Here is a 26589-nt window from a genome sequence, read left to right as displayed (position 1 = left end):
ATATACACACCTTAGTAAAACTCACTTTAGTAAAACCTGTTTTCTTCCAGTTTGCAAATTAATATTGCGGGAATTTAGGTTTCCTCATCTCTCATGTATTCTGCCATAATTTCCTACCTATTATTGCTTACATATTCTTTAATAAGTCAGACCTTTATCCCATATATATGTGTTCACTGTCGATTCAGGTTTCATTCCTCTCAGCTTCTTTACCATTTTAGGAAATAGGTATACAAGCTCTTTGGCTGCAATGCAAGATTGTTCCAGGATGACATGAGCTCTGCCCTCTACCAGGAAAGGTCTAGGGAGACTGTGTTGGATATTTTGCAAAGGAATGTGCCGGACGGTTGGAAATTTCAAACACCTGTCAAAATATTCAATGATGGGAGATGGAAGAAGCAGACTTCTTTGAAGAAGAGTAACTGGAAGTCACAGAAATTATTTTTAGCCTCTAATCTTTCCTAGCATTGCAGCACTGTAATACAGTAATCACGTAATTACAAAGTCTTATTAATTATTATTATTAATTTATATTATCAGAATCTTGATTGTACATAATCTTAAGGATTATGTAATCAAAAGACCACCACAAATGCACTTGTACATAGCTACTCTCCTATACATCTTCTATAGGTTGTTTTATAGAACATATGGTAAAATTTGCTTTGCCACCTTTTCAGTTTATATGTGGGAGCAGGGTAGCAGTTGACTTGCAATTGAAGGGCCCCACGTGTGATGTTAACATAAGTATATGGGAAAAGAGAAAGGGAATAGAAGTGTAAGCAACTGTTAAGTTTCCATTTGATGCAAAATACTCCAAAAAATGAGGATGTCCCAAAAAGAGAAATGGTTTCAGCTGCATCCCTGAACTTAGAATTCTAGTATTCTCTTCCCCAGAAAATAAAAGCATAATACTAAGAACAAAAATGTAGTACTTATTGCAAGTGCATTTAAGGATACATATGGCAAGGATGAAGTCTAACAGTGGAATGTTAAAAAAAAAATCAAACATGCACTATTGATTGAATTGTTGCAGACTATCCATTAAAAGTGTTTTCTTTTGTTTATAATAATTCAGTACTTTATACTTGAACTATTCATTCTCAATTTTTATGTAATGTAAGATGCTTTCTTGTGTCTGATTTTTTTTAAAAAAAGATGCTTAACTTCAGCCACAATATTTTTTTTTCTTTGAAAGTTCAGACTTGACATTGTGAAACATTTCTTTACCAAGAGGGTGGTCAAACACTGGAACAGACTTTCTGCAGAGGTGGTCAATGCCCAAAGCCTGACCGTGTTTAAGAGGCATTTGGACAATGACCTTAACAATAAGCTTTAACTTTTGGCCAGCCCTGAATGGGTCAGGCAGTTGGACTAGATGATTCCCTTCCCTTCCCTTCCCTTCCCTTCCCTTCCCTTCCCTTCCCTTCCCTTCCCTTCCCTTCCCTTCCCTTCCCTTCCCTTCCCTCCCCTTCTCCTCTCTTTTTAACTACTAAGGCATTTTTTTGCTGACATTGAAATATTCCTGCCGACACATTGTTTTGCGATGGCCAAGCATGCTTATTCTTTTAGGTAAGAACTTGAAATTTATATGGGAGTTGTTAATGTCACTAACAGAACTTATCAAAGTGAAGAACTTCTACCGTGTAGACAAATGCCCTGCACAGCACGGTATCCTCATCAGGACACCCTCCTCTTTATTTCTGTGTCACCCAGATTTCAAGCAGAGTCCTGCAAATAAAAGACCCCATGACCCAATTGTGATCCATTCAAAAAAGCAGCTTCTTTCTGCTGTCTGGACTCCTCTCTGTGGTTCGGTTGTATGCAGCATGCAGACAAAAGAAGCTGAATAAAGGGTTTAGCTTATACATCACTACTGTAATCGACTTTGGGATACTTCAACTTGCAGCTCTAATAATGACCTTCTGAAATAATTTTGTGTGAGACAGCTTTACCTACTGATGCAGTACATGTGGAATCTGGTTTAATGGTACCCTTCCCTTGGCATAGCTATTGTCACCGGTGGCATCTGATTGCCAGGCAGGTATAGGACAGTCCTGAATGAGAATGGCACTGGTACAAACGACTGCAGGCCAGGCTTTTATACACTGCTCTCTGCAGTATTTTTGGTGAGTTCGGTTTTGGATGCTTGCTTATTGTGGCTACTACTAGCTGACAGGCAATGCCTGAGAATGAATGAAAGCTCAAAGTTTCCAGTAAGCTCAGAAAATAAGTACCGTTGGGCAGATTGTAATGTTATCATGCAAACAAGTATAAAGCAACAGGAAACTTTCAGTCCTCTTTAGCGATAAAACTCCATAGTGCGATCATTTAATTAAGCTCACTTGCATTTTAAACCTAGAAAAGCAATGTTCTTGCACACACATACAAGTTAATCATTGCTTCATCTAGAACAACCTCTACTTTCCAACTTCAGGGCAAATTCCTGTGACAAAGAGATCAGCCTGCCAATTTAAGACAGTCAGATTTTAGTTTGACTGTCCATACAAATTGCTTGGATCTAACTGTTGCAGATCCATTCAGAGAAAGAAATATGTTTGTTGACTTTTAGACACTGAATATGCCCACATTGCCAGTCCAGGATTTATGGGATAAAATTGACTGGGGTTTTGTATGTAAGAAGTCAGATCTCTTGATTATAATCTGATATTAAAATCTATGACTAGGTCCCACTTTGTGCAATTTGTTCCTCTTTCTTATCCATACTGATTAAAATTTCAGGTTCCGGAGCATGCCTCCTCTGATCATGTCAGGTTCTGTTTCTTGTGAACTGACATGTGATGTTTCTCTTTCTTTCTTCTTTCAACCACTGCCTACCATCTCTTATTTCATGCTTATTGGTGTTGGCTGTGTCAGCATTCCTAGACCTACCAAAAGTATAGTATCAGTTGCCAAACTGCAACTTGCTCACTATGGAGCACACACCGTTTGAAGACATATTTTCAGAAATAGTGTTATTTGATATTTTCTCTAATCCTGCTGCCTCATAACTTCATTTATGAAGTCAGGAAGTCCCACTGAGAAAAGGCTGTCACTCCCTAGTTACCATTTCATTACCCATGAACTTGTAGACCTTTATCAGTTCTCCACTCACTCATCTTTTCTCCAAGATGCAAAGCACTATCTTTCAATATTTTCCTCTTACAAACGTTGCTTCCTGTCCCTGCCTCTGGTTTAATTTGCAGCTCTTCTCTCTGTTTTTTAACTCTACCACATCCTTGGGAAACGGGGGATCTGGAGGTACCAGAACTCCAATACTTCAGATGTGTATGTGCAAAGTGATGTGACATTTCCCGTGTTTTCACATCACAGAACAGGTTAGGTTAGAAGGCATCTCTCAAAATCATTTAGTCCAATGCTCCTGCTCAAGCAGGGTCAAATAGAGTCAGTTTTGGGGTTTGAATATCTCCACAGAGGGAGACACAGCAGCTTCCCTGGGCAACCTGTGCTAGTGCTGAGCACCCTCACAGTAAAAAGTGGTTTCTTGTGTTCAGATTGAATTTCACCATTCTTAATTTCTGCCCGTTGCCTCCTGTCCTGTCAGCGGGCACCACTGAGAAGAGTCTGGCTCCATCATCTTTACTCTCTTCAGCTATCTACACACATGGATGAGATCCTTCTGAACACTCCTCAGGCTGTCAGCCTCTCGCTGTATGAAAGGTGCTCTGGTCTTTTAATTATATTTATGGCCCTTTTCTGGTCTCACTTTACATCTTTCCTGTACTGGGGAGTCCAGCAGGGGACCCAACACTGCACACGTGTCTCACCAGGTCTGAGTAGAGAAGAAGACTCACCTCCCTCGACTTGCTGGAAACACTTTGCCTGATGCAGCCCAGGAGGCTGTTGGCATTCTTTGCTGCTACAGTGCATTGCAGGCTCATGTTCCTCTTGTACATTGGGACATCCAGGTCCCTTTCTGCAGAGCTGCTCTGCAGCCAGTCAACCCTCAGCTTGTATGGGAGCCCAGTGTTATACCTCCCCAGTCACAGGACTTTGCAATTCCTCTTGCTGAGTTTCATGAGGTTCCTCTCTGCCCAACTCTCCAGCCTCTTGAGGTCCCTCTGAATGGCTGCACAGCCATCTTGTATATCAGCTGCTCCTCCCAATTTTTTATCCTCTGCAAATTTGCTAAGAGTACAGTGCGCCCGATCATCTAGGTCATTAATGAAGATGTTAATCTGTATTAGCCACAGTACCAACCCCATGGGTACTCCACTGGTTGCCAGCCTCCAGCTGGACTTCACATCATAAATCACAACACTCTGGGCCTGGTAGTCCACCAGTTTTCAACTCACCTCAACTCTTACGTAACCTGTACTCCATCAACTTGTCCATGAGGGTATTGTGGGAGACAACGTCAAAGTAAACAGTACCCACTGCTTTCCCCCCATCCACCAAGAAAGTCACCTTGTTGTAACGCTATCAGGTTGACTGAGCATGATTTCATGTATTTGGAAATGGTTTCCAGGTTTAGCTGCTCCATCACCTTCCCAGAGATTGAGGTGAGACTGATCAGCCCCGATCCTCCTTCTTTTCCTTTTTGAAGATAGGAGTGATAGGAGTTTGCTTTCTTCTAGTTCTCAGCAGTATTTCCCATCTGCCAGCTCTGTCAGTACCCGTAGAAGCATCCTGTGAAGACCAATGGATTTATGTACGTCCAGTTCACTGAAGTGCATACTGACCTGGTCCTTCCCTGCTAAAGGGTGAATTTTCTTTGCTCCAGAATTTCCTTCTGGTGTCAGGGCCCTGGGATTGCTGAAAGTTGGTCTTGCTAGTAAAGACTGAAACAAAGAAGGCATTGAGTACCTCAGCATTTTCTGTGTCATTTGTCACCAAGTCCCTTGCTTCATTCAGCAGCAGGCCCTTGTTTTCCCTAGTCTTCCTTTTACTGCTTATGTACTTGTAGATCCTTTTTTGTTGCCTTTCACATGTCTTAAAAAAACTCAACTCCAGGTTGTCTTTGACTTTTCTAACCCTGTCACTGCAAGATCAAAAAGCAACTTTATCCTGCTAGGCCATCTGCTCCTGCCTCCACCTCTTGTGCACTTCCTCTGCATATCCGATTTCAGATAAGAGCTTCTTGCTCATCCATGCAGACCTGCCACCTTTGCTTGGTTTTTTTTCCCTTTCATTGCTTTCCTGTCATTCATAAAGAAGGCTGGGACAGACCAAGCCATGGTGATATGAGGAAAGACCAACAAGTGATGTTTTTGAAGTGATTGCACAAGAGCATGAATTTTAAGAATGCCAGGGACCCTTGAGGATTAATTCGCTAAACTTTGCCCATGCGTGGAAGATGGGCCCAAAAAGTACTTTAGAGGTCTTTACACATGCGCTTTGCAGCATATTACAGAAGGGAATCAGGTTCTCCTGTCAGAACAATGAGCTGCAATGACTCAAGTTGACTAAGCTGATTTGTCATGGAGTGATGGGACTCACTGTTTTTTATAAATGCATCATTGTTCCCTTTAACTCATTCTCCCAAAGCACACCAACATCACTTCCTGTTAATGCTAAAAATTACAGGGGATCATTGCTGCAAAACATAGATCAGCTCTTGCTATTTTGGGGGAGTCTGTTGCCAAGGCCATGAGCGAGTAAATAACATGAAATGGAAGTTACTCGGACTAATGGTTGTTTAGTTTCTAAGTGAAAGAAAAAAATAAACTGAGACAATTTGCTTTGCTGAAGTGTGTGGCTATCAATGACCCATTTTACACCACTGATGAAATAATAGGAAGGGGAATAAAAAGAGAGGAAAGAAGCTGATTAAAGTCAGTAAGGGTGCTGGAGGTTGCAGCTGGCAAGTGAAGCCACCTCTGACAGTCATGGGTGGAGGAGCTGGCAGAAGGCCAAGGGCTGTTTGCGCACTTTGATCCAAAGTGCAAAATGAAGTCAAAAAGGCTTCTTTCGATTTACTTCCTTCACTTGCATCGCCTTTGTCTTCTGGGTATCTTGTTAAGAGTTTTCTCTACTGGCAGTCAAAATCACAAGCCCTGGCTGCTAGTTTTCAACTCATTCTCTCTCTTTGCTTTCCCTGTTCCTGCATAAAGATGCAATATTAGGATGGATCTTGTTTTCTCAGGCCAAACCTGCTAACGCTGCACTGCATGTGAGTCCTGAAGAGGGGGCACACTGTGCCAATGCTTTGTCCTTGTTCTCATGGGAGCAATGACCCAGAGGAGGGGGGCAAGTTAATCAATTACACTCCTGCAGGCAGGCAGAAAAATACCTGGGGGAGAGCAGATCCCGTGGCTCACAGGCAGCTTTTCAGTTCATGGACTGGGATCATCCATATTTGAAAAAATCAAACCAGGTAAAAAATGCTGGCTTCCAGAAAGCGGAACCTGAGGCAGGTGGTTGGGCCAGTGTCTGCCTGCACAGTGGGGAGGTGGGAGGTGCCCAGACCCTACATCCCTCAAGTGCCAAATCTAATGTTTCTTTCAGCAGCAGCAAAAATATCTCGACAGTGCACCAACTTTATGCAAACTTTTTGTTTGACCCAGTCACTGCATTTTATTCCCCAGAAGCTCAGCCCTAGGTTTGGTTTCAAAAGTTGCAAAAGGACTAATTTTGTTTGACTTCAAGAGGCCCTCAGTATCTTAAAAGGAAGTAGAGACTAGTGGCAGGAACAATAACTTGAGGTACCAAAATACTGGGTAGGAGGAAATGGTCTGTGAAAATGTGCTGTTGCCACTTGAGAATTAGACCTTGGTTTAACTGTAGTGTCTCAAAATCAGAATAATTATAAGTCAGAAGGTATTTTAGATGCCTTTTATTTGCATGTTGTCTCCCAACACCCTTTCCTTTCAAAATGAACTGTCTTGGGAGGTCTGCAGTCCAGTGTGTTTTACCTGCGTAAAAAGCAGACAGGCACAAATTCAGCTCCATCACACTCAAAACATATGTTCTGGAACAAAAATGTATTTTCAACTCAAATGGGGACATGTGGGAGTTACCATGTCCTGGGGGATCAGAGAATTTTGGATCTCTGCCTTCATTTGTTTATCTCACTGGCTTCTACAATGCTGACTGTGGAAACCATGAGCAATTTCAGCTTTCTATTAACTATCACCTACGACCTAGTTTAGTATTTCAGTTCTGTGTTGCTTGTTGTTTTAGTTCCAGGAATTCATGCCTCCCTGGAGGAACTTGATCAAAGCAGAAGCTAGACAGTTAACAGAGTACTGTATGTGTGTCAGACAGCCATGCTGGCGTTTCCAAAAGTCACTGAGATTTGAATAGGTTTTCCCTGGGACATGCAATGGATAAGCCAGTGAAAGCAGCCAACCCCAGAAAAGTGAATAGCCAGATCAAAACTGGTATCACATCACCTGACTGGAGATTTTGATGGTGTGACAACATTGATAAAGGTCTTATCTGACAAACAGTACTGTTGGGTTAAAAAGAACAGTGAACGTGTTAGAGAAGGCTCTGAGAGGAATGAAAATAAGCCTAAATAGAAATCATGTCAGCACTTCTGAGTGTATTATCAGCCACGATCCAGCTCCCTACCTAGTACTATGTGCAGCAAGCAAACTTCTACTCTCCTTACTTGAGAAACTGGAGGCAAAAAGTAGTCTAGATAATGAGGTCTCCAGAAGGCAGCATGGGGTGTGCGCCCAGGCCACTTTGCATGCAGCATGACTTGAGTCATTCATCTGCCCAGGCATGGCCCTGCATGAGAAGGTGCCTGTGCTTTCTCTGATGTAAGCACAGAAAAAGCTTGAGGCCAGTTAGGAAACAGAGATAGAAATTGAGGTCTATCATTTATGTTTTTATTTGTTGATTTCATGGAGCAGCTTATTTTGTGTGATGCTTAACAAAGGCTGGATTTGAAATGTGTCGATGTGCTTGCCTGTTTCACAGATCCCTAGAAAAGTGAACTGTATCCCTTTACCAGGATGTGAAAGGAGCAGATAGAAAGCTCAGAGAAGAGAGCACTCAGGGCTGTCTTCCTGAGCTCTTGCTGGACAAGAGCAGCAGACTAGGGCCACACTGACTTGTCAGTTCAGATTAGGACCATCCTTGTGAAATGAATCTCCCAATCACCCCAATACTTCTGTTCACAAAGTGGAGTACTGTGTTGCTCTTGGGTGAGTCCAGCCCAGAAGATGAGCTCCAGCAGGGGCCATCTAGCAGGCTCTGACTGCTAACAGGCACTGAGTCCATGGGACTGAGCTAGTGTTAGTCTATGCAAAACTCTGCACTGTCCCCATGCACACTGTGTGGCTTGAGTCCTCAGCACCAACTGCTTCATCCCACTGCTTTACTGCTCCTGCTTGGTGCACTACTCCGTGGATGTAGTCCAAGCTGAGTTTATTGCAGACCTAGAGATAATAGGTCTTTTTAGGCATGATAATTGTGATTATTAAAAGATTTTAACTTCTGCTTTTACTGAAATATATTTATCTTAGTCAAAACAGTGTTCTATTTCCCATTTTCCATGTATAATTTTAGGCATACGGATATATAAGGTATGGGTATAGTATTTTATAAATATATATGTAAGTGTATATAGTTAGGTATATGGATGTATTTGGAAGCTATAGCAGTATGTATGTGACCAGGTAACACAGCAGGAAATTCATCCTAGTGCTATCTCTTGTGTAATAGCCTCCCAACCCTTAGCAGCTCAGCTTTCTGTCACAAAATGGTCCATAACTTTTGCCTCTGATCTGGGGACAGAAGTGCCTCAGGTTAGCTGAGGAGCACCAGGCATATGGAGTGGCAGTATAAACATCTTCTAGAAGGCACAGCTCGTGATTTGTAAGTGGGGAGGCAGGCTGGTTTTGCATCTCCTACTCTCAAGTCACTGGGCACTTTTGAGGTCAATGTCCTTCATACATGCTATGATGTGGTCATGGATATGCACAGCTACCAGGTCCTCCTCTGGATCAGGGCTATGTTCACCTCTGATTGATACAGCTGTGAAAAGATAAAGCAAAGTGCTGACAAGAGAGATACTCGTGTTCTGAGGACTTAGCGTGTTTTTTTTAACATGAATGAAGGTGTGCGTTCTGAAGTCCTGGACTTCTGGTTTGTTTATAGCTAGAGATATGACAATTTTTCATTTCCTGTAGTCATTTCCTCTAGTTGTCTCCAGCCTCTAGTATAAAGTGATCAAATAGTAAAGTCCAGAGATTACAATTACTCATTTCTTCACAGTCTGTTGTATCATTCCCACCATGAGACTCATCTTTCAAGCATGTTCAGTGATGTTTACACTGGGTAACCTGGTGGCTCCTCAGTCACAATCTCCTGGTAAGTTCAAAACCCCAGATATTTATTTAAGAAATTGATATATTAGTTAGCAATACTTCTGCGAGTACTTTATCTCATGTATTATAATATTCAATGTTTTTTGGGTGAAAAGAATCAACTAAATAGAAATTGATATCCAAAAGAGGTGAAAGTGGATTCTAAAAAAAAAACCAAAAAAACAACCCAACTATGATGATGATAATTACAGATTTCTATGAAAGTTTTGTAATTAAAAATCAAGACAGAACTCACTAAGAACTCCCTTACCTGTTCTTTAAGCAGGACTACTTACTGTGTAAGGCATAGGTTATAACAGACTAGAGTACATCCAAAAAAGACTTCAGATTGAACAAGGATGGATAAAATGTATTCCAGGTAAGACTTCAGTGCTTAATATTCTGGAAGAATGAACACAATGGAAAAATATTCAGCAATATTTTTCACTGAGAAAACATCAAGGTAAAAGTATTATTAAACAGCAAAAATAATAAAGACATTAAAGACTGGTTATTTGGCTACCTAAATATAAGAACATCTCTAGTTCACGTGTTTGTTTGCAATGCCATTACTTATAGCTTGCCAAAGATAAATGGATTATTACAGAAATCAAACATAGACCAATAATCTAATCTCCACTCCTGTTAATTTATTACATTTACTGTCATTCATTTTATAAGGAGAAAGAAATACTTTAAAGTTATGATTCTGTCTTATCAACTTGTAAATCATCTCTCTGTTCTACTGTACATATGGTAAGTACCATTTTCAACAATGCAGCACCACCTGACTCTCCAGTTAATTGCTCCTCTGAGTCACTGGCTCTCCTGTGAGGGGATACGACTCTTCCGTGTCCTGAGATGGCAACCACATATAGCTGTGCTGTACTTATGGCATGACTGTGAAACGAACGTTGGAATTATAGTCAAGGTGCTTAATTGAGGCAAAGTGTTGCGACGTCTAGCAATGGTTCATGATCTTCTGAAAAAGAAACCAAAACCACTCAGTTTGATAGGTTGTAAGAATTATGTTTTAAGAATTATGCTTTGTCTCAAAATATCTATAAAAAACTCCTTCTTGCTGTCTTGTTTCTTTTCTTGAAGAGCGGGTTTTTATTCAGTCTCTCCTGTGCATTCAATTCAGCAGTGTTGTGTGCAAGGAGCTGCACTTTTGCCTACATGTGCTCCTATTAATGAAATGAAACTGTTCTCACAGATCAGTAATATTAAGTGTAACTGCAGACTGTAGGCTCAGATCTGGGTCTTGCTCTCCAGTAGTTTCTATACAACTGGTTTGTGCTGCAACTTGTGGAAGTTCAACATGTGGTTACTTATCAGGTGTCATCAGTATAAGGAAATCAAAAGTGGTTTTTCTTCTTATGTTTCAAAGAGGTTACAACTGTTCCAGTACACACATGTTCCATTCTGTTATCTTTGTAGATTGATATTCTGCCTCTTCTTTTTCTCTTTTTTGTTCTGTTCCATGGCATTCAGCCTTTTCACAATGTTCCCCTTCAATTGTATTTTTTTCTCAGTAATAAACTTTGAAAAGTGGCTTGGAGGTGGAATGTACTTGCTCATATTCTTGCTCATGGTTATGTCTGCATAATTTGTTGCTCAAGGAAATTTCTTCTTTTCCCCCTATGAAAGTACTTTCTCCACACACCATAATGGTATTTTGCCTGCTTCTCTGTCCTGAGTAAAGCTAGGTGCCCAGCAGTGCCTGTGAGGTTGGTCTTGCATGGAGCCCTACCAGTTCCCATCTGGTTTTACCGAAGATGTAGAATTGGATAATTGTCTTTGAAGCCCATGCTCCCAGGCACTGGTATGTGTCCTACAGCACTGCAACTTGCTGCATGCCTAGCTAGACCAGCAGGCCATCCTAAGACAGAGTTGCTGCCACCCCTGCTTAACCCAGGGACTGCCTATTCATAATATTTTTGACCTTTCCATCTACCCATTGTCATAATACAAAGAATAATGATAAATGTATTACTTTTTGGTCTATTGTGTGCTTCTAGGGTCATGAATAGGAAAATGCTTTAAGCAATTACAATTACCGTGGAAGAGCTAACACATTAGCTTAGAAAAATCCATGGTGTTACAGGTGGATTAATAAAAAATTCCATATTAAAGAAAGAGAGAGAAATGGTCCCGTCTATTCTCATTCTCTCTGTCTTTCCATTAACAAAATAAACACCTTTTCAGTCAAAGGCAAAGGAAAGATCATCAGAAGGAAATACCTTATTTCAGATAACGTGTACATGGCCTCAGAGGATTTTATGTCAATTTAATCCAAACTTTAAAAACCTCACTTAGGTTATGCATCTTTTCATGTTGAAATGTGAATCATGCAACATATACATGCTATCATTTGAAAAGGTGCACACAAATATTTACTGAACATTTATACAAAACACAACTCCTATTACATTCAAAAAGTCCACAAAACTCATAAAATTATGAAGCACAGTAGAAAATTGCCCTGATTAGAGCTCTAGAAACGCAACCAATAATAGAAAATTTATAAAGCCTTTTCTGTCTTACATAGCTAGTTAATTATGTTAAAGCTGATTTCTTATGAAGTTTTCAAAAACTAGAGCACAGGAAAGAATATGTACATATCACCAGATAGTTTATTACTATTTCTGTTCCATTTCTACTAAATGGTTCTATTTATTGTTAAAGTATTTAATAATATATTACCTTCCATTTTATACATAAATAACTGCAGTTGCTGATGTTTATATTTAAATGTTAAAATCCCAGAGTTTCAATTCATAATATATAGGGGGTTTGCAGAAAAACGTTTTGATGCTAAAAAGATTTATATGTGTTGTTAAGCTGGTGCACTGTGAGTAATCCTGCTGAAGTCAAGTGGGCTACTCAGAGTGTGTAAAGTCCATCAATAAATCATGGCGGGACTGGAGCCAAACTGATGTTTTCTGTCATCCAAAAAACATATGCATTGCTAAACCCAAGATATAGTGTGCATCTCTGAATTTCAGCCTCTAATAAGTAGCATAGAACTATCATAATGTAACTGAAAAATAAAGCATAGTAAGTGTTTCCAAGATTCAGAATGAATTGGTGAATTTTGTTGCCTTCCAACAGACTAGTCAGAGTAGACCCCCAGGTTTTACTTAGTGTCCACTCCTCAGCTTGTGGAAATCCTGTGAGGTCTCTCTGGCTTCCTGATTATCCATCTCTAGAGCCAACCACACCTCAACTAACCCACCGCCAGTTTGAAGAGACTGAACAACCCATTAATGTAACTTTATGGGATTCAGGATTTTGATGTTCATGCCCTTTATGCATTGGAATTGAAGGAAAATGTGTCACCCTAGAAAAGGATTTCAAGAGTTGGCCTATATGGAGAGGGAAGGCTGGGTTACCACGTTACCAAAATCTTCTATTTCCTTGCAGGCAGTGTCAGTGTTGTGGGATACATAGTCACAGGTTCAAGGAGCTTCCCAAGCACACATCACCTCTTTGAGAGGAAAATTCAATCTAAATATTGGCACCATAGTTTTGCCCAGGTGTATAACACATGTTTTCATGAGTAAATTCTGTATACTCTCTCTCACAATTAACGAACCAGTGCTATCTGTGTTAATTCCACCACTTTCCCTATAAACATAATTTACAAAAAAAGGTTTATTTATACTGCCCAGTAAGAGAAAATTCATTCAGAAAGACTAAGCAATACAATATTATTTTACCAGTCTGAACTTGGAGTGATAAAACTCATAGCTTTTCAGTATTTTCCTCTTGGAGGTATTTAAAACAAGCTTTTACCCTCCTTTCTTCTCTTCTTTTAATATTGCCTATTTATGTTATAAACTCCCTTTTCCTCTTCCCTTTTTCTGTACCTGTACAGCCCTTGTGACCAAATTGACTGAACAACTTGGAGTGAAGCCATTTTTCATTGCACATTCTACAAGATCTCCAAAAACCTCTACCAACCATTTGACATATGCAAGCACCTACTTTTCACCAGTAAAGTTACCTCTTTGCTTTACAATCCCCTTCAGACTTCAGCTACTATCAACTCTACAGCACTGAGCAACCTGAGACTAGTTTCATATATAAATCCAAGCCATGCCATTTGCTTTATGCTAGAAATCAATGCAAGCAGATCTTTCACATCCTGGGCCAAGTACTGCAACCTCACAGCCAGGGAGCAATGGGATAAACACTGGGCGTTGAGCCCACCCTCCAAATAGTGGAAAAAACACTGCTGTGTTTTTCGGTGGGGCTGCCCATGTGCCCAGGTCCAAGCAAGGTTTTTGAGCTGGCACCTTTCATCTGGTAAAGGTCCTGGCAGAGCCTGGGTTATTTATGCCCAAGATAGGACTCTCAGATACCCACTTTTTGTTCTGTCCTACTGACCAGACTGCATGTCTCTCTGCTTAGCACACAGCTTACCTGAAATCGTTCTGTCAAGCTCAAGAAGATGGACGTGTGTGCACAGCTATCTGCAGAGACATTAAGCCACCTTCTGAGATTAAACTGACGAATTTTGCTCATGTTTGACTTCAAAATTGATTCAAAAACGTATCCTAAAAAAAAAAAAACATTTGGCCATCCACCATTTTCCAAACTATTGTGCAACAGATACAGCATCAATAATTAATTTCAAAATTATCCTTGAAATTAGGTAATGAAGAAAGCAAATGCTCTTCCTGTTTTTATTTTCACAGCTGAAGCATGGACATTAGTAGTTCTTTCTCAAAGTGAGAGTATGTGCAATCAGACTAACTATCAAAAAGTGGAAAGTACATATTTTGTCACTTCTAAAGGGAATTGAACAGATTCATTCTATATCCATAAAAATGATCTCAGGAGAGTACAGTATTATCCATTCAGTAACTTTACTATTCTTTTTTATAATGTTAGTTTTATTTAAAGGTGGAAAATATGTAATTATACACTCAAACATGCATTAAATACACATTTAACTATGTTTATAGAAAATCGAAGTCCAAGTAGTCATATGGATTTCAGTCACACTAAGCATAACACCATATACTGCACAACCATGCTAGGATTCAGTCCATAAAAATTAAAATGTGTTAGTGTGATTGCAGACCAAGAATTCACTGTTAGGCACTTTGCCATCATATTTTTTAGTGGCCTTAGTTAAAGACATGATCATCTCTTAGACCTGCTGAGGGGACTTACAAAGGGATTGAAGAGTTAGGAAACAAGGGCTAGGTAGTCTCTTGTAACAGAGGTAGAACTGGCTGGATAAACTCGCTTTTATGATAGCTTTTGAGGCTTTGAAGTTCTGGTTTTGCTTCAATGTGTAATAGTACTGACTTCTCTATTCTTCAGAAAAACACATGAGATTTTCAGTTTGAGAAAACAATATGGAACAAGCTCACAGGCATTAGTTAGGAGATGGAGGAGCTAGTTTCAAGTTCTTCTTTTGATTAAGAGCAGAATGCTTTTTTACCAGAGCTCTATGAATCATGAAGCAGGGACCTGCAGCTACATCTACCCAGTGTCTCTTGGATTTCTGCCATAACTGTCTCTTAAATGATTTTGACAAAATGTGTTACAACACAATTACACCTATACAGAAATGTTTTGGCTAACTCAATTACAGAAGTCATGAAACATCTAGATGTAGAGATATAACCATGAAAATAGACAAAACGGTTACTTGAACCCACAGGTCTTTCTCACATTCTCAGTGTTGGTTACAGAGCAATAGCTAGAAATCAGGAGGGTAGTTAGGCCTGATTCCCATGGACATTCAGGATTATTGTATGTGACAAAAAGCTCATAAGAAATATTTTAATATTTTTTCCACATTAAACCCCTTCAAAAGTCTATTGTAGCATAAAAAGTAGACAGCAATTAAAGCAAAAATCTTCTATTCTCCTGCTAGGCAGGAATATTCCAGCAAAAGCTTTCAGTTGTAGACACTTCATGTCTGGAGACAGCAGCCTGCAAATTTTACCCTGAAGTGTTTTCTTGCTGATATTCAAGATACATTTTGTTCCTCTTTGTTATTCAAGTAAATATAATTTCACATCTTATAGAATGCCAAATAAAAAATTGTCCTTCTGCTTGATATAGAATGGATTTCTAATCCTTCTACCTTCTTAATTTCTCCATTTTTTAATGTCAGATTTATCTTCAGCATCTGATTGTGGAATCCTGGTGGACACAGAATTAAAATACTTGTGTCCCTATTAAGAGCTATGACAAGGAGAAGGACAGGAGATGAAATAATATCTGTGTGCAGTCAGAGGACATTAAATGATCTTGCTTGTCAGTAAGGTAGAATTTGCCAGAACCACATCTATCAAATCTGTACACCTACTCGTGCAGATTTGTTCTGGGTTCTTATGTGTCTTGATCTCCTCTTGACCTGTAGCATTAGTCCCTTGTTTCTTACAATAAATATTTGACAGTTTACACACAGGATCAATGTGGCATTAGCTCCCAAACAGTTTTCCTTAGCAGGAAAACCTTAGCAGGTAATATGTGGGAAATCTGACCTCAAGGTATTGTTCCCATAGATTGCATAAGCATGAACCAGTCTATACCTTTTGGCTCAGGGACCATGGAGTGCTCTCTAGTGTTGCTGTGCATGCTTTCATTTTCCTATTTTGAAATTCTAATTTCAACCTCTCTAGGTTATTTTACTCTCTTCCCTTGTATTTTAGATATTCTTATGTCTTATTTTATGATCATTGGGTCTGCTGCATGCATGTCTTTGAAATACTGATTGCCTACCCATGTCAAAGGATGCTTCTCATACTCACTGCTGAAATCATGAATTCTGTCAATGTTCTGGGCAGGTTGGAAAGATACCATCAGCACCACAATAATCAATTTCAATAATGAGAAGATGCAGATCACATGGGCAGCAAAAGAACTATTTCCTGGCAAGAATGTGTCATTTTCTTATACGTGAGTATTGATGATACCTTTTCTTCTCTTCTCAAAGGATTTACTTCGAGAAACTGAAATATCTAAGTCCACTTGAGCCTATTGTGAACTGTACCTGAAAATGCTTCTAACATCCGTTAATCATCTAGCAAGAAACCTGTGCTTCACAACTTGCTACAGAAGTGTACAAATCAATAAGCCTGCTGAATAGTCACTAACAGACATTATATGAAAAAAATGACCCTCTTCAGTCTTTGTGCTAAATGCTATGCTAATTACACTATTGAAAGGTTTCTTTCTACATATGTGTGTATATTTTCCTTATGAACTGATGTCATTAATGACTAACAGAAATTTCATGCTTTGGGTAAAGATAGTCATAGCGCTTGATTTTCCCTATCTGGATGGTGTATGTGAAAAAACTTTTAGCAGTACAATCTTGGAAACTGGTTCATGAAAAGATCTGTTTGCATGAGTCATTCTCTTAGAAAACAACAAGGACAACAACGTGAAGAAAACAATAATTTCAGACTGCATCAAAACCCAGGGTTGGAAAGTCAATGAGATTTGGGTAATTAATTCCCTCACACCGCTATGAAATTTGCTGCTTCAAGAAATTCCATATGCAGAATTCACTTGGTAGGAGTATTTGAAAAAGAAAAAAAAGGAAACAAAAAAGAAAAAACAGTAATGAAAAGGACTTGTGTTAACTGTTAAGAGTGTTCCATTCACCAATATTATCTAATTTATAGATTTGATGAAGGCAAGCACAAAGTTTGGAAGCCATGTCCCACCTATTTATTGGATCAAAATTATAATTCTGGATGTCTTTTTAAGACAGAAGGACCCACCCTTGCCATCTCTATCAGGAACAGCAATGGAAGTGAAGAGTTTTTTTCTAAAAGACTAAAATCTGATTTTTATAGTAAGTATGTAAAATCACAATTACTTTGGTCATCCTAGTGTCTTCACTGATTCTCTAGTTGTCCTTAGTTTGCGAAGAAATCAGTTATATTGGTGTATAAAATGTTATCAGTATGTGTGTCAAAGCCAAACTATAGTTACTTCACATTGATTTTCATTCCTTGCTGTCATCAGTAGTTACACAGGCCTGTGTGCTGCTGCAGCTAAGTAAGATTACATGGGACACTCAGATTTGTCCCAAAACACAATTTCAAAATCATCATGAAGTGCTTAGCGTAGTGCAGGCCTGCTCATTATTCATATCAGGAAAATGAATAAAACTTAGTTTCTTGTCTTAGTGGTGGCCGTGTGACCTTCCTCATATTGTGAACCTTCCATTCTTTTGCCATCTTCCATGGGATGTGAGGCAGAAAACTACTTCTTATCAAAGAGGCTGTCATAAAACCATCATCAGATGTCCATAGAAACTAGCTGAGTGGCTCTGATACAGTCTGTCAGTGTAAAAGAGACATCCTCCTACTAGAAGAGAAAATGTTTCTGGTTCTATGAAATCCCTCCTTCCCCAAAATACATATTTCACATCTAATATGAAATTAGTTTATCAAAATCTTCTGGAATTTCACATAGTTACAGCACTTAAAGTAGAAGGATCTTTTCCGATAAAAATAATGCAGAAAATATACAACACAGAATTACCTGGAAAAATATACATTTCAAATACATTCTTATTATTTATTAATAATGCTTTAGCAAAAGAGAGTCAACAAAAAACTGTCAAGGCATCTAAATTTGAGAATACTTTTTTATCTCATAACTTTACCAATATCTGTTAAATCATGGAAAGATGCATCCTGATCCTTGAATTATGGCTATTAAACACCCGCTGATAGTAAAATGAATTTCAAAAGTGTTAGGTAACAAAGCACAAATATCAAGGGTCAGACTTAATTCTGATCAAGGTGGAATTTCCATAATACAGAAAGGCAACTGGAAGGATTGAGAAAGCAGTTAAGTCTTTTGACCCCTTTGTTTCCCACTACTGGAGACTAATCAGCTACATAAATCATACCATTGCATGTTCTTCAGACAATCTGAAAACAGGGAGGGGTAGATTCAGTTGTGCACAGTGAGGCACCCAGTGTTTTTTGAGATGTCCCACCATATCTCACATAGCCTCCAGCAGCTGCACAAGTGTATTTTGTAGATCTTATGGTACTGAATTTGTCCGTCTCTTTCCAATGAAGGAAAGGTCTTATGGTACTGAATTTGTCCGTCCCTTTCTTTCTTTCTCTTGATTGCAGGGAGTATGAGGAGACTAGAGTCCTTCCTTAAGTACTTGCAATAGGCTCCTGGCATGAGATAGTATCTACCTTTGAATGTGGCACCTCAAATGGTGAGCAGTGTCATGGTGTCAAGCTCCATTTTGATGTTTAATTTGGAGGTCAGCTACAAAAGTGAGTTCCCCAAGAAGGAAGTCCACCTTCTTCACTTATCAGAGAAACACTGAGACAAGGAAGAAGTAACTGCAAAGTACTGCTTTTTAAGAGACTGTAGCAAAATTTCTTTCTTTTCTTCTTAGTAAAGCCCAATCGACCAGAAAATGTGACCTTCTTCTGGAAAGAAGACACTGTTACTGTAAGCTGTAATAAACCAGAGCGAGCTGTGAAGTGCTTGAGACTTGAGCTTCAATACAAAAGCAAGTTTGACAAAGAGTGGCAAGTGAGTTGAATGTGACATTTTTAGCCAGTATTGGAAGGAGTTGGAAGTAGAATCTCCATATAATGGAAAATAGAGTTGTTTTCAAATTGTTCTCCCACCCTATACTTGCAAATATAGCTGGCAGCAGAAAACAGTTAAGATTTTTAGGATCTTGGATCCCTGCCATAACAGAAATAATTTAGTTTTTGAGTTCTAACCAGTTGCCACCCAAAGAGCTGAGGATAATCTAAAGGAAAGGTCATACATTTGGACTAGAAGAGTTTTGGAATATAAAAGCAGAAAACAGAGTAGAGAAGAGTAAAAGGGAGGAAAAACCCCACAAAATAGAATGAAAGAAAAGGGATGACATGGGATTTTTATTTATTCTGAAGTTAACTCTTAGAGTATTTCTGATGTTATTTCATTGACTTAAACCTTTCCAGTCTCATATATAAATTGCAAATTTTTTGTGGATTGAAGTGACTTTGCCTATTTACAATATGCAACTGTAGCATAGTGCACTATGCTACACATAACAACGACCCTCACCTCAATATCAGACAGTGATGAATGGATATGAATAGTGAAGAGTCAGTCAAGAAACAAAATTCCTCGAAACTTAGAGAAGTTAAAAGTCAGTTCTGAGGTTTTGGGTTGGCCTATTCCTTGTCCTAGTTGTGACCATGACTAAGTGTAGCATTCTGAAGCACTGTTTTGAAAAACAGAATTAACAATGATGTGCCTTCCTTCTCAGTCCAGAACTTCTAAGTGTTGCAGTGTTGGAGATCAAGGATTTGATCCAAGAAAATGCTATTCTTTCCGAGTCAGACTGAAGAGGCTAGTACCGTACTGCAATGTAGTTAATTACAGCAGTGACTGGGAAGCAGAAACATTTTGGATGAATGGCACATTATTAGGTAACAGCTGTGCTACAGTCCTATCTTGTCAAAGTACAAATGGGGAAGGGGTGACTGCAAAAGAGGCTGGGAACATGCAGCAAATTAATGTTGCACTGTTGTGCTCCATCTTCTGTTATAAAAGAAAGTTCCTGTGGATGTCTAACTGCCCATATCTAACTCCTGTCCACTTTGTTCCTGATGGCCCATAACACTATAAATCAATGCCATAATCAGCAAAGTTAAGAGTGTCCTTATTATTTGAGTTACAATAGTGTATAGGGTCCAACAACCACAGTAATGTGATGTGGGAGGTGGGGGTGGCATGGGGGTAGGGGGGTGTGTGTAGGGCAGTGGTTTCCACATATGATATGTGGACATCAAACCTGAACCCTAAGAAAATCCATAATGCCCCATGTTTGAAGTCAGTTTGTTTTGAAAGTACATCTGCTTGAACTACAGGACCAGAGGTCATAGCAATCTGATGCTAATACATGCTGGATTGATCTAAACGGGGAGGATGAGTGAAAAGAGATGAAATGGAAGCAAAGTCAGTATCAGCACTGCTTTCCCACCAGACAGACACACTTAAGTGAGTGTGATTGACTTGAATCAGATCTTTGATGGAAATAGTATTTCTACTGGTTATCAAAAAAAAACCCCAAAAAACAACCAGATTTGCTGTAGTAAAGACTGTACACCATTCCAATATGTTTGTATCATATCAGCTAAGCACAAAATTCCACCCTTTATCAGGCTTTATCAGAACTATGTGAGACAGCCAGATTTCCAGTGTACCCAGATCTGAGTTCTCTAGAATGTGATGGGCTATTAGCTCACCTGAAGAAAATCTGTATGTACAAAGGCGGGATGAAATCCTGGAGCACAGGTATTTGTAGCCTGTGCACTCGCAGTAGCCACAGTGCTGACCTCCAGAGAAGCTTCCCCTACCACGCAAGCTGTGAGCCTGTAAGCACGTCCGCAGGGGTGGCTGGCAAATGCCCTTGAGAAAACACAGTGGACAATGTCTCCCCGTGCGCCTCTGAGGGGCCAGCACGCAGCAGCCCTGTCCGGGCCGTTTGACCAGAGGCTGCCAGCAGGTAGCTGCGAGGAAGGCAGGCACAGGGGGGACAGTCACTTTGAGTGCCCCTGGATCAGAACTGACGTTGGCACAGCCCCTTCACTGTGGCAAGCACTTCACTTCAGGACTTTAGTGAATTATTATTGCCTCCAACTCCAGTATCAGAGGGAGTCACGGACAAAGCTCTGCTCAAAAAATTTCACAGACTCTGAATACCTTACTTGGGGATCACAGCTTTTGTGGCTTTCTGGCAAAGTGAAAAAAGCAGGCAGGTGGAACAGGCTGGACAGTTGCTCCTGTATGACTAAGAGCAGAAGGTCAGTAGTAGGAGGCAGAGCTTGAGGTGACATTAGAAAAGCTGCAGAAAAAGCAGAGAATGCCAAAACTGCACAAACGCATTGGTTTTATAAACCTGTGTGTTAGATGTTATACTGCCACTAGTTACTTCTACAGCACTTACGGTTTGCTGGCTTTTTGCTTCCTGCGATGGGGAAGATGTTTGTTTTGTTGTGGGAAATCAGACATTTAGGCTACATGTAAAATTGTACTTGCAGCTTTGGTGATTGTAAGTAGGCGGATGTAATACACATCTTAGCACAAAGTTGTATGACTGTCAATGCAGTGTGATGAATGTAAGAAATACTCCATTCATTCGTAACTTATCTACTCATTGCCTGTAAGCCCACTCCTTTGTCCTGTACTAGGTCAGTTTAGATTTTAAAAAGCACAATTTTCTTTTGTTGCAAGGTTTGGGGCAGGATGCCTTTTCAGTTTCAGTTGAACAACTGAGTTCATGCCTTATTTGTTCTTAAAAACTTTTCAGTTTTTTCTTTTTCTTTTTTTTTTCTAAAGAGAAGTCAATGTTCTAGCATGATTAGGAATTTTTACTGTTAAAGCAAAATTTTTTTTCACATACTTTTTTGTGATTATTCTTAGATTCATGTGATGATGATATAAAACCTGAGTCAAATACAGTAATTGTTTTAAGCTGTTTGCTGGCAGTACTTCTAATGATGCTTATCCTCCTGATTCTTCTGTGTAAATGGCAGAGGTAAATATAATTTTCTTGGTTACTACTAAATAACCATGTCATGAAAACAGAGCTATCATTCAGGCTCAAGTCTCATAGCACTCAGAATTATTATCTGATAAATGAAGCCATCATGAAGATGTAAAAGTCAGTAGCTTAATTACTATTTGAGGAATAATGCATCCTGGCCTTCCAAATACCAAGGATTTTAATTTTCAAAAGCAGAACAATTCTGGTAAAAGATGATGTTTCATGACAAAATTATGTCTCTTCCACTTAGTTTTTTTCTTTTTGTTAAATTCTAAGAAGCCAATTATTTTGGTTATTTCTTCTGAACTGACATTCTTTTGTACATCTTTCATCAGACTCAATGTCTGTTTTCAGTAGGCTTTGCAGTTTGAGTGCATTCAACTTTAATAAGACTATATAAATCTATAATATTTGAATTTTTAGTGAATGAGTCTGCTTATTTTTAGAATCTAGTTGTTTGGGTTTGGGTTTTTTTTTTTTAAAAGCCACTGAACAACAAACAAAACCTGCAAAGGCCCCGAATTTTGGTGAAAAAAAACCCACCCAAAAATGCAGTATTTTCAGAGCTGAAATTATGTGGGACCCTGACAACCTTTTTAGATTGAGGTTTTTCTCCTGCACTTCTATTGTTCAACCTTACATTTGTGTTCACTACATCAGGCAATACAGCTCGTTGCTGCACCATCTTCCCTGTGAAGGGGAATGCAGCCAGAGAATGTAAAGCTCTGACTACTGCATGGAGCAGAATAGCACTTTCTGACTAGCTGGGAGTTTGAATAGAGTCCAGATTTTACTAGGATGGGGTTGTTGAAAATCCACCAGAAAAATCACCCGTAGCCTGATGGTGTTATCATACTGTTATAACTGCTTTTTTACTTTAGAACACATTTAGAAGAAATCAAGCCTAGAGTACTGTAATGTAAAATATATTTGTAGCTACAGAAATGTATATATTTGTATATATATGTTTTTGTATAAAAAACATGTATATATACACTATAAAAAAACTATTTGTGTTTTTCTTTCTTCTTTGCAGGCTTCAGAAGTCAGTCATGCCTGCTATACCAGATCCAAAATACATATTTGCTGATCTCTTCAATGATCATAACGGAAACTTCCAGGTAAACATTCCCTTCCTAGGAAGACTGCAAAGTCTACAGTGTTAAGAAAAATTTGAAAGTAGCTACTGATACTTGCTCTGAAAAGATATCACCACAAGCACTCTCTGACTTAAGAGAAAAGCCCTTCCCCTCATGCAATATCCCCAAGAGGATCCACAAAGCAAATACCAGAGCTCATACAATCAGCATAGTGCTGCTTTGGCACTGTGAAAAGATGCTATAGAAAGAAACAAAGAAATTGCTGGAGAAGAATTTAAGGATGTCCAGAGCCACAACATCCAGTGACATGCCACTGTGGTGTTTGCATCTACTCCTGCACACAAGAGCTCAGGGAGCTTGTTTCAACCTGATCTTGTCCTTTGTGTTTGTGGAATTCTGTGAGACTTAGTGCTGAACCAGTGACAGCACTCATGGCTCTGGAGGCATCAGACACAGTAGGAAGCATCCTCTCTTAGCCACAGAGGTGTATAGTTGCTAAACCTTTAGACACAAAATGGTTGTTAGATGAATAGGCTACAAGTTTGGGGTTTGTTTTTGAACTGCTTCTTGAGTCCATGACATCACATATGTGATGTATTTTTCTGTATTAATTGGGCTGTCTTTATCTTAATTACTGGTAGGTTTCCTCAGTATTGAGACAGGTCAGATAACTACAGTTGCAAACCCAGTGACAATATCAAAGAGCAGTAATAACTCATCAGTGGCAAACTGAAAACTTTCTATATATGATAGCTTTAAACTGAAACTAAAGAAGAAAGACAGAAATGCAAATTAATACTGAAGCTTTAATACAGAAAAGGTATGTTGCCTAAATCTCCATGTAAACTCAGTCTTAATTTAGATTAAGTCAGGCCTCGGGTCAAAGAATACATGAGTCTATCAAGGAGGGAACACCAGGTATTTTACACATCCAAGGTTTTCTAAAAGCCCTGATTAAATACAAGGATGTATTTAATGTGGATGTGTTTAATGTGGTCTCAATAATAAGCAGGAGTTTGTATGCATTTGTGGAATCCTATCTCCTTTCCTGCCATTCTGCCTTTCTTCCGTCCTGCTATTTTATGTCCTTCTTGCCTATATGGCTTCCTTTTCATCTTCTCCATTGTGGTTTATGCTGGAAAGATGCCATTACTAAAGGAAAATCAGTGTCTGTACAGCCAGGTTTCTTTTGACTGATAGCTCAGTCCCTGCCAACATCAACATTTTCATTTTCCTAGGAATGGATAGACAAAACTGATCATGCAGTGGTGCAAACCAAGCTAGAATATGAAGAGCCAGAGAGCATCATTGAGGCAGAAAGCCAGCAAGAAGATGAAAAGAACAGTGACAAACAGGGGCCTCAGGAGAAAATCTTCACTTTTTCAGGAGCAGCTGAAAGTAATGACTCCAAAGCAGCTCAGATTGCCTGCCTGATGCCAAGATCCAACACTATAGCTTCTTTTGCTGACTTCCAGATTTTAATAAATGATGATGTGTATGTGAAGTTATAAAATCTGTATAATGCAGAATTTATTAGGAAATAACATAAAAGATCTTGAAGAGTTTAGGGGAGTGGCTGAATAGAAAAGATTGTCATGAGTAGACTTCCATCAAGAAAGACACTAGGCTATGTTATCTGGTTGCCGTTACGATCACTTGGGGTGGCTCAGTGCTGTTTGAAACAAATCCCTGATAATTTATACAGTTAGGGTTTATTGTTCCATTTGGGGTTTATCTCTAAGACTAAACTGAGCTTCGTTTTCCTGCTATGGGCAGAAGAAAACGAGCTCCTCCATAATACATATTCACAGAGCTGAGACTCAGTCCTTGCACTTTCGGAGTATATGGAGCAGTGCAAACTACACTGTTACTCATCCCAAATGAAGAAGGAAAATAAAGGGATTTTTCTGCCAATAGTATCCCACAAAGACCAGACCATATACTGCTAATGTTCACAGTGACAGGGTACTGCTTTGCAAGCCCTCCTTAGACTGAAGTGCTTGCTTTTGTAAGCTGCTTCTCCCACTATAAAACTTCTTGCTGCACGGCACACACCAAAGGTTTTATAAAGAGAAGGAATAAGCCAAATGCCTCACAACAGAAGAGTGGGATGTACAGTACTGAGTCACATTTTATCCTGCAAGCAGTGCTGTGTAGGCAGCTTCCTCCAGAACAGCAGGGCTCCTTCACAGGCCTCATCTGAGGTCAGGTCCTCAGTATCTTATAGTCCTTGCATGACTAAGCAACTTTTAGAAAGCTGAGGTTTTTATTTAACTGACACACTTATTTCAGACTATTTTTTAGTGTAATCAACAGCTTTAGACCCAAATTAGGACTTCTTATTCACATTGCGTATACCAGCCTGTTGTTCTAAAACTATGTTCTAAAATTTTCTAAACATACCATCTATTAATATATGTTTAATTTAAAATTTAAAATTCAATTTTCTATTCAATTAGACCTCAGGAAAAAAATCTTGACTATTTGAGTTTCCCTGTATCACTTACATTACCTGTTATTTGAAAGAAAATTTTCTAAAAAAATATTTAGTGGTAAAAGCATCTATGATATGTGTAAGTTCTTGTAGACATACTGTGATTACATGCTGAATTAGCTTCAGTTACTCACCTGAATATCAGTCCGTTATTAAATGACTTTAACACTTGACTAAGCTTTGCCAATTGCATACTTTCATTGACTAATTTATAGTGTTACTTGGAAATTACACATATTGGGAAATTACAGTGATTAGTAAAATATTTTTAATACGATGATTAAAAAACCTCAACTCCAGATCTCTTTGAGAATAGTAAACAGTAATGCAGATCATTAGGACTCAAAATCTCTTTCTAGGTGACACAGTTTGCTGTACGAGGGAAAACCCAGAAATTTTCTGGCCAGTCACTGGGAAACTTAACTGGAAGTATAGTTCAGGCACATTCCCCAAGTTTTTCTTGACATTACCTCAGATTTGATTGTTCACTAACGAGATTAACATGGTAACAAAGGATTTACCATAATCCTGAAAACATTTCTGCCTTTTTCTATATAAAACAGTTGTGTGCAAGTTTTTGGGGCTTTTTCTACACCCCACATTTTTGGAAGTTTTTTTTATGAAGGTAACCATGCAAACTTTCAATGCCTCTATAAGAATGCAATAGATTTTAAACTAGTGCAAGCTGCATATAATTTGATGAGCAGAATTTAGCTCAGCTCTTCTTATCTGATACAAATTGACATTATTGCACGAGAACCAAAGAAGTTACAGCAATTTACAACAAAAAAGATTGTGTTCCAGTAATGATTCAACCAAGAAAGTGGGAAGTAAAGCCCAGAATGTATTGCTTAGTTACTTCATGTTTGAACCACGCATACGTATGACTGTCTACAGAGCTAGTTAGATACCTTAATTAAACCACTTTTTTGTATTTTGTATTTTGAGCAAATACTTTTGTGTCTGGATTCAAAATGTTTGAGTTCCTGAACTGAAAGGTTATAGTCATTTAAGTTTTCAGTACCAACTATAATATCTTTTATTGTATTTTATAGACATAAAGGTTCTTTTTGTGTAGGTATACAACCATATTCACATTCAACATACTAGAAATAAAACAAATAAAACACCTACATATCTCAAGTATTT

General features: G+C 39.0%; 1 protein-coding gene across 2 annotated transcripts; it reads left to right on the top strand.

Moving 5' to 3' along the window:
* Positions 1-6243: 6243 nt before the first annotated feature.
* On the top strand, positions 6244-26573 carry CRLF2 (cytokine receptor like factor 2). 2 transcript variants are annotated; one of them, XM_027804389.2, is made up of 9 exons: positions 6244-6337; positions 9190-9285; positions 16097-16208; positions 16940-17112; positions 18691-18830; positions 19564-19726; positions 21723-21837; positions 22883-22967; positions 24185-26573. In XM_027804389.2, exons 2-9 carry the CDS (start codon positions 9210-9212, stop codon positions 24455-24457), a joined length of 1137 nt encoding a protein of 378 aa, XP_027660190.1. In that variant the 5' UTR covers positions 6244-6337; positions 9190-9209; the 3' UTR covers positions 24458-26573. The 2 variants fall into 2 exon arrangements, with proteins under 2 accessions (XP_027660190.1, XP_027660189.1); XM_027804388.2 differs by lacking the exon at positions 6244-6337 and adding an exon at positions 13162-13280 and having other exon boundaries at positions 9196-9285.
* Positions 26574-26589: the final 16 nt, after the last annotated feature.

Source organism: Falco cherrug, chromosome 2, assembly GCF_023634085.1.
Source record: "Falco cherrug isolate bFalChe1 chromosome 2, bFalChe1.pri, whole genome shotgun sequence".
Taxonomy (NCBI): Eukaryota; Metazoa; Chordata; class Aves; order Falconiformes; family Falconidae; genus Falco; species Falco cherrug.
This window is presented reverse-complemented; position numbering and strand designations above follow the sequence as displayed.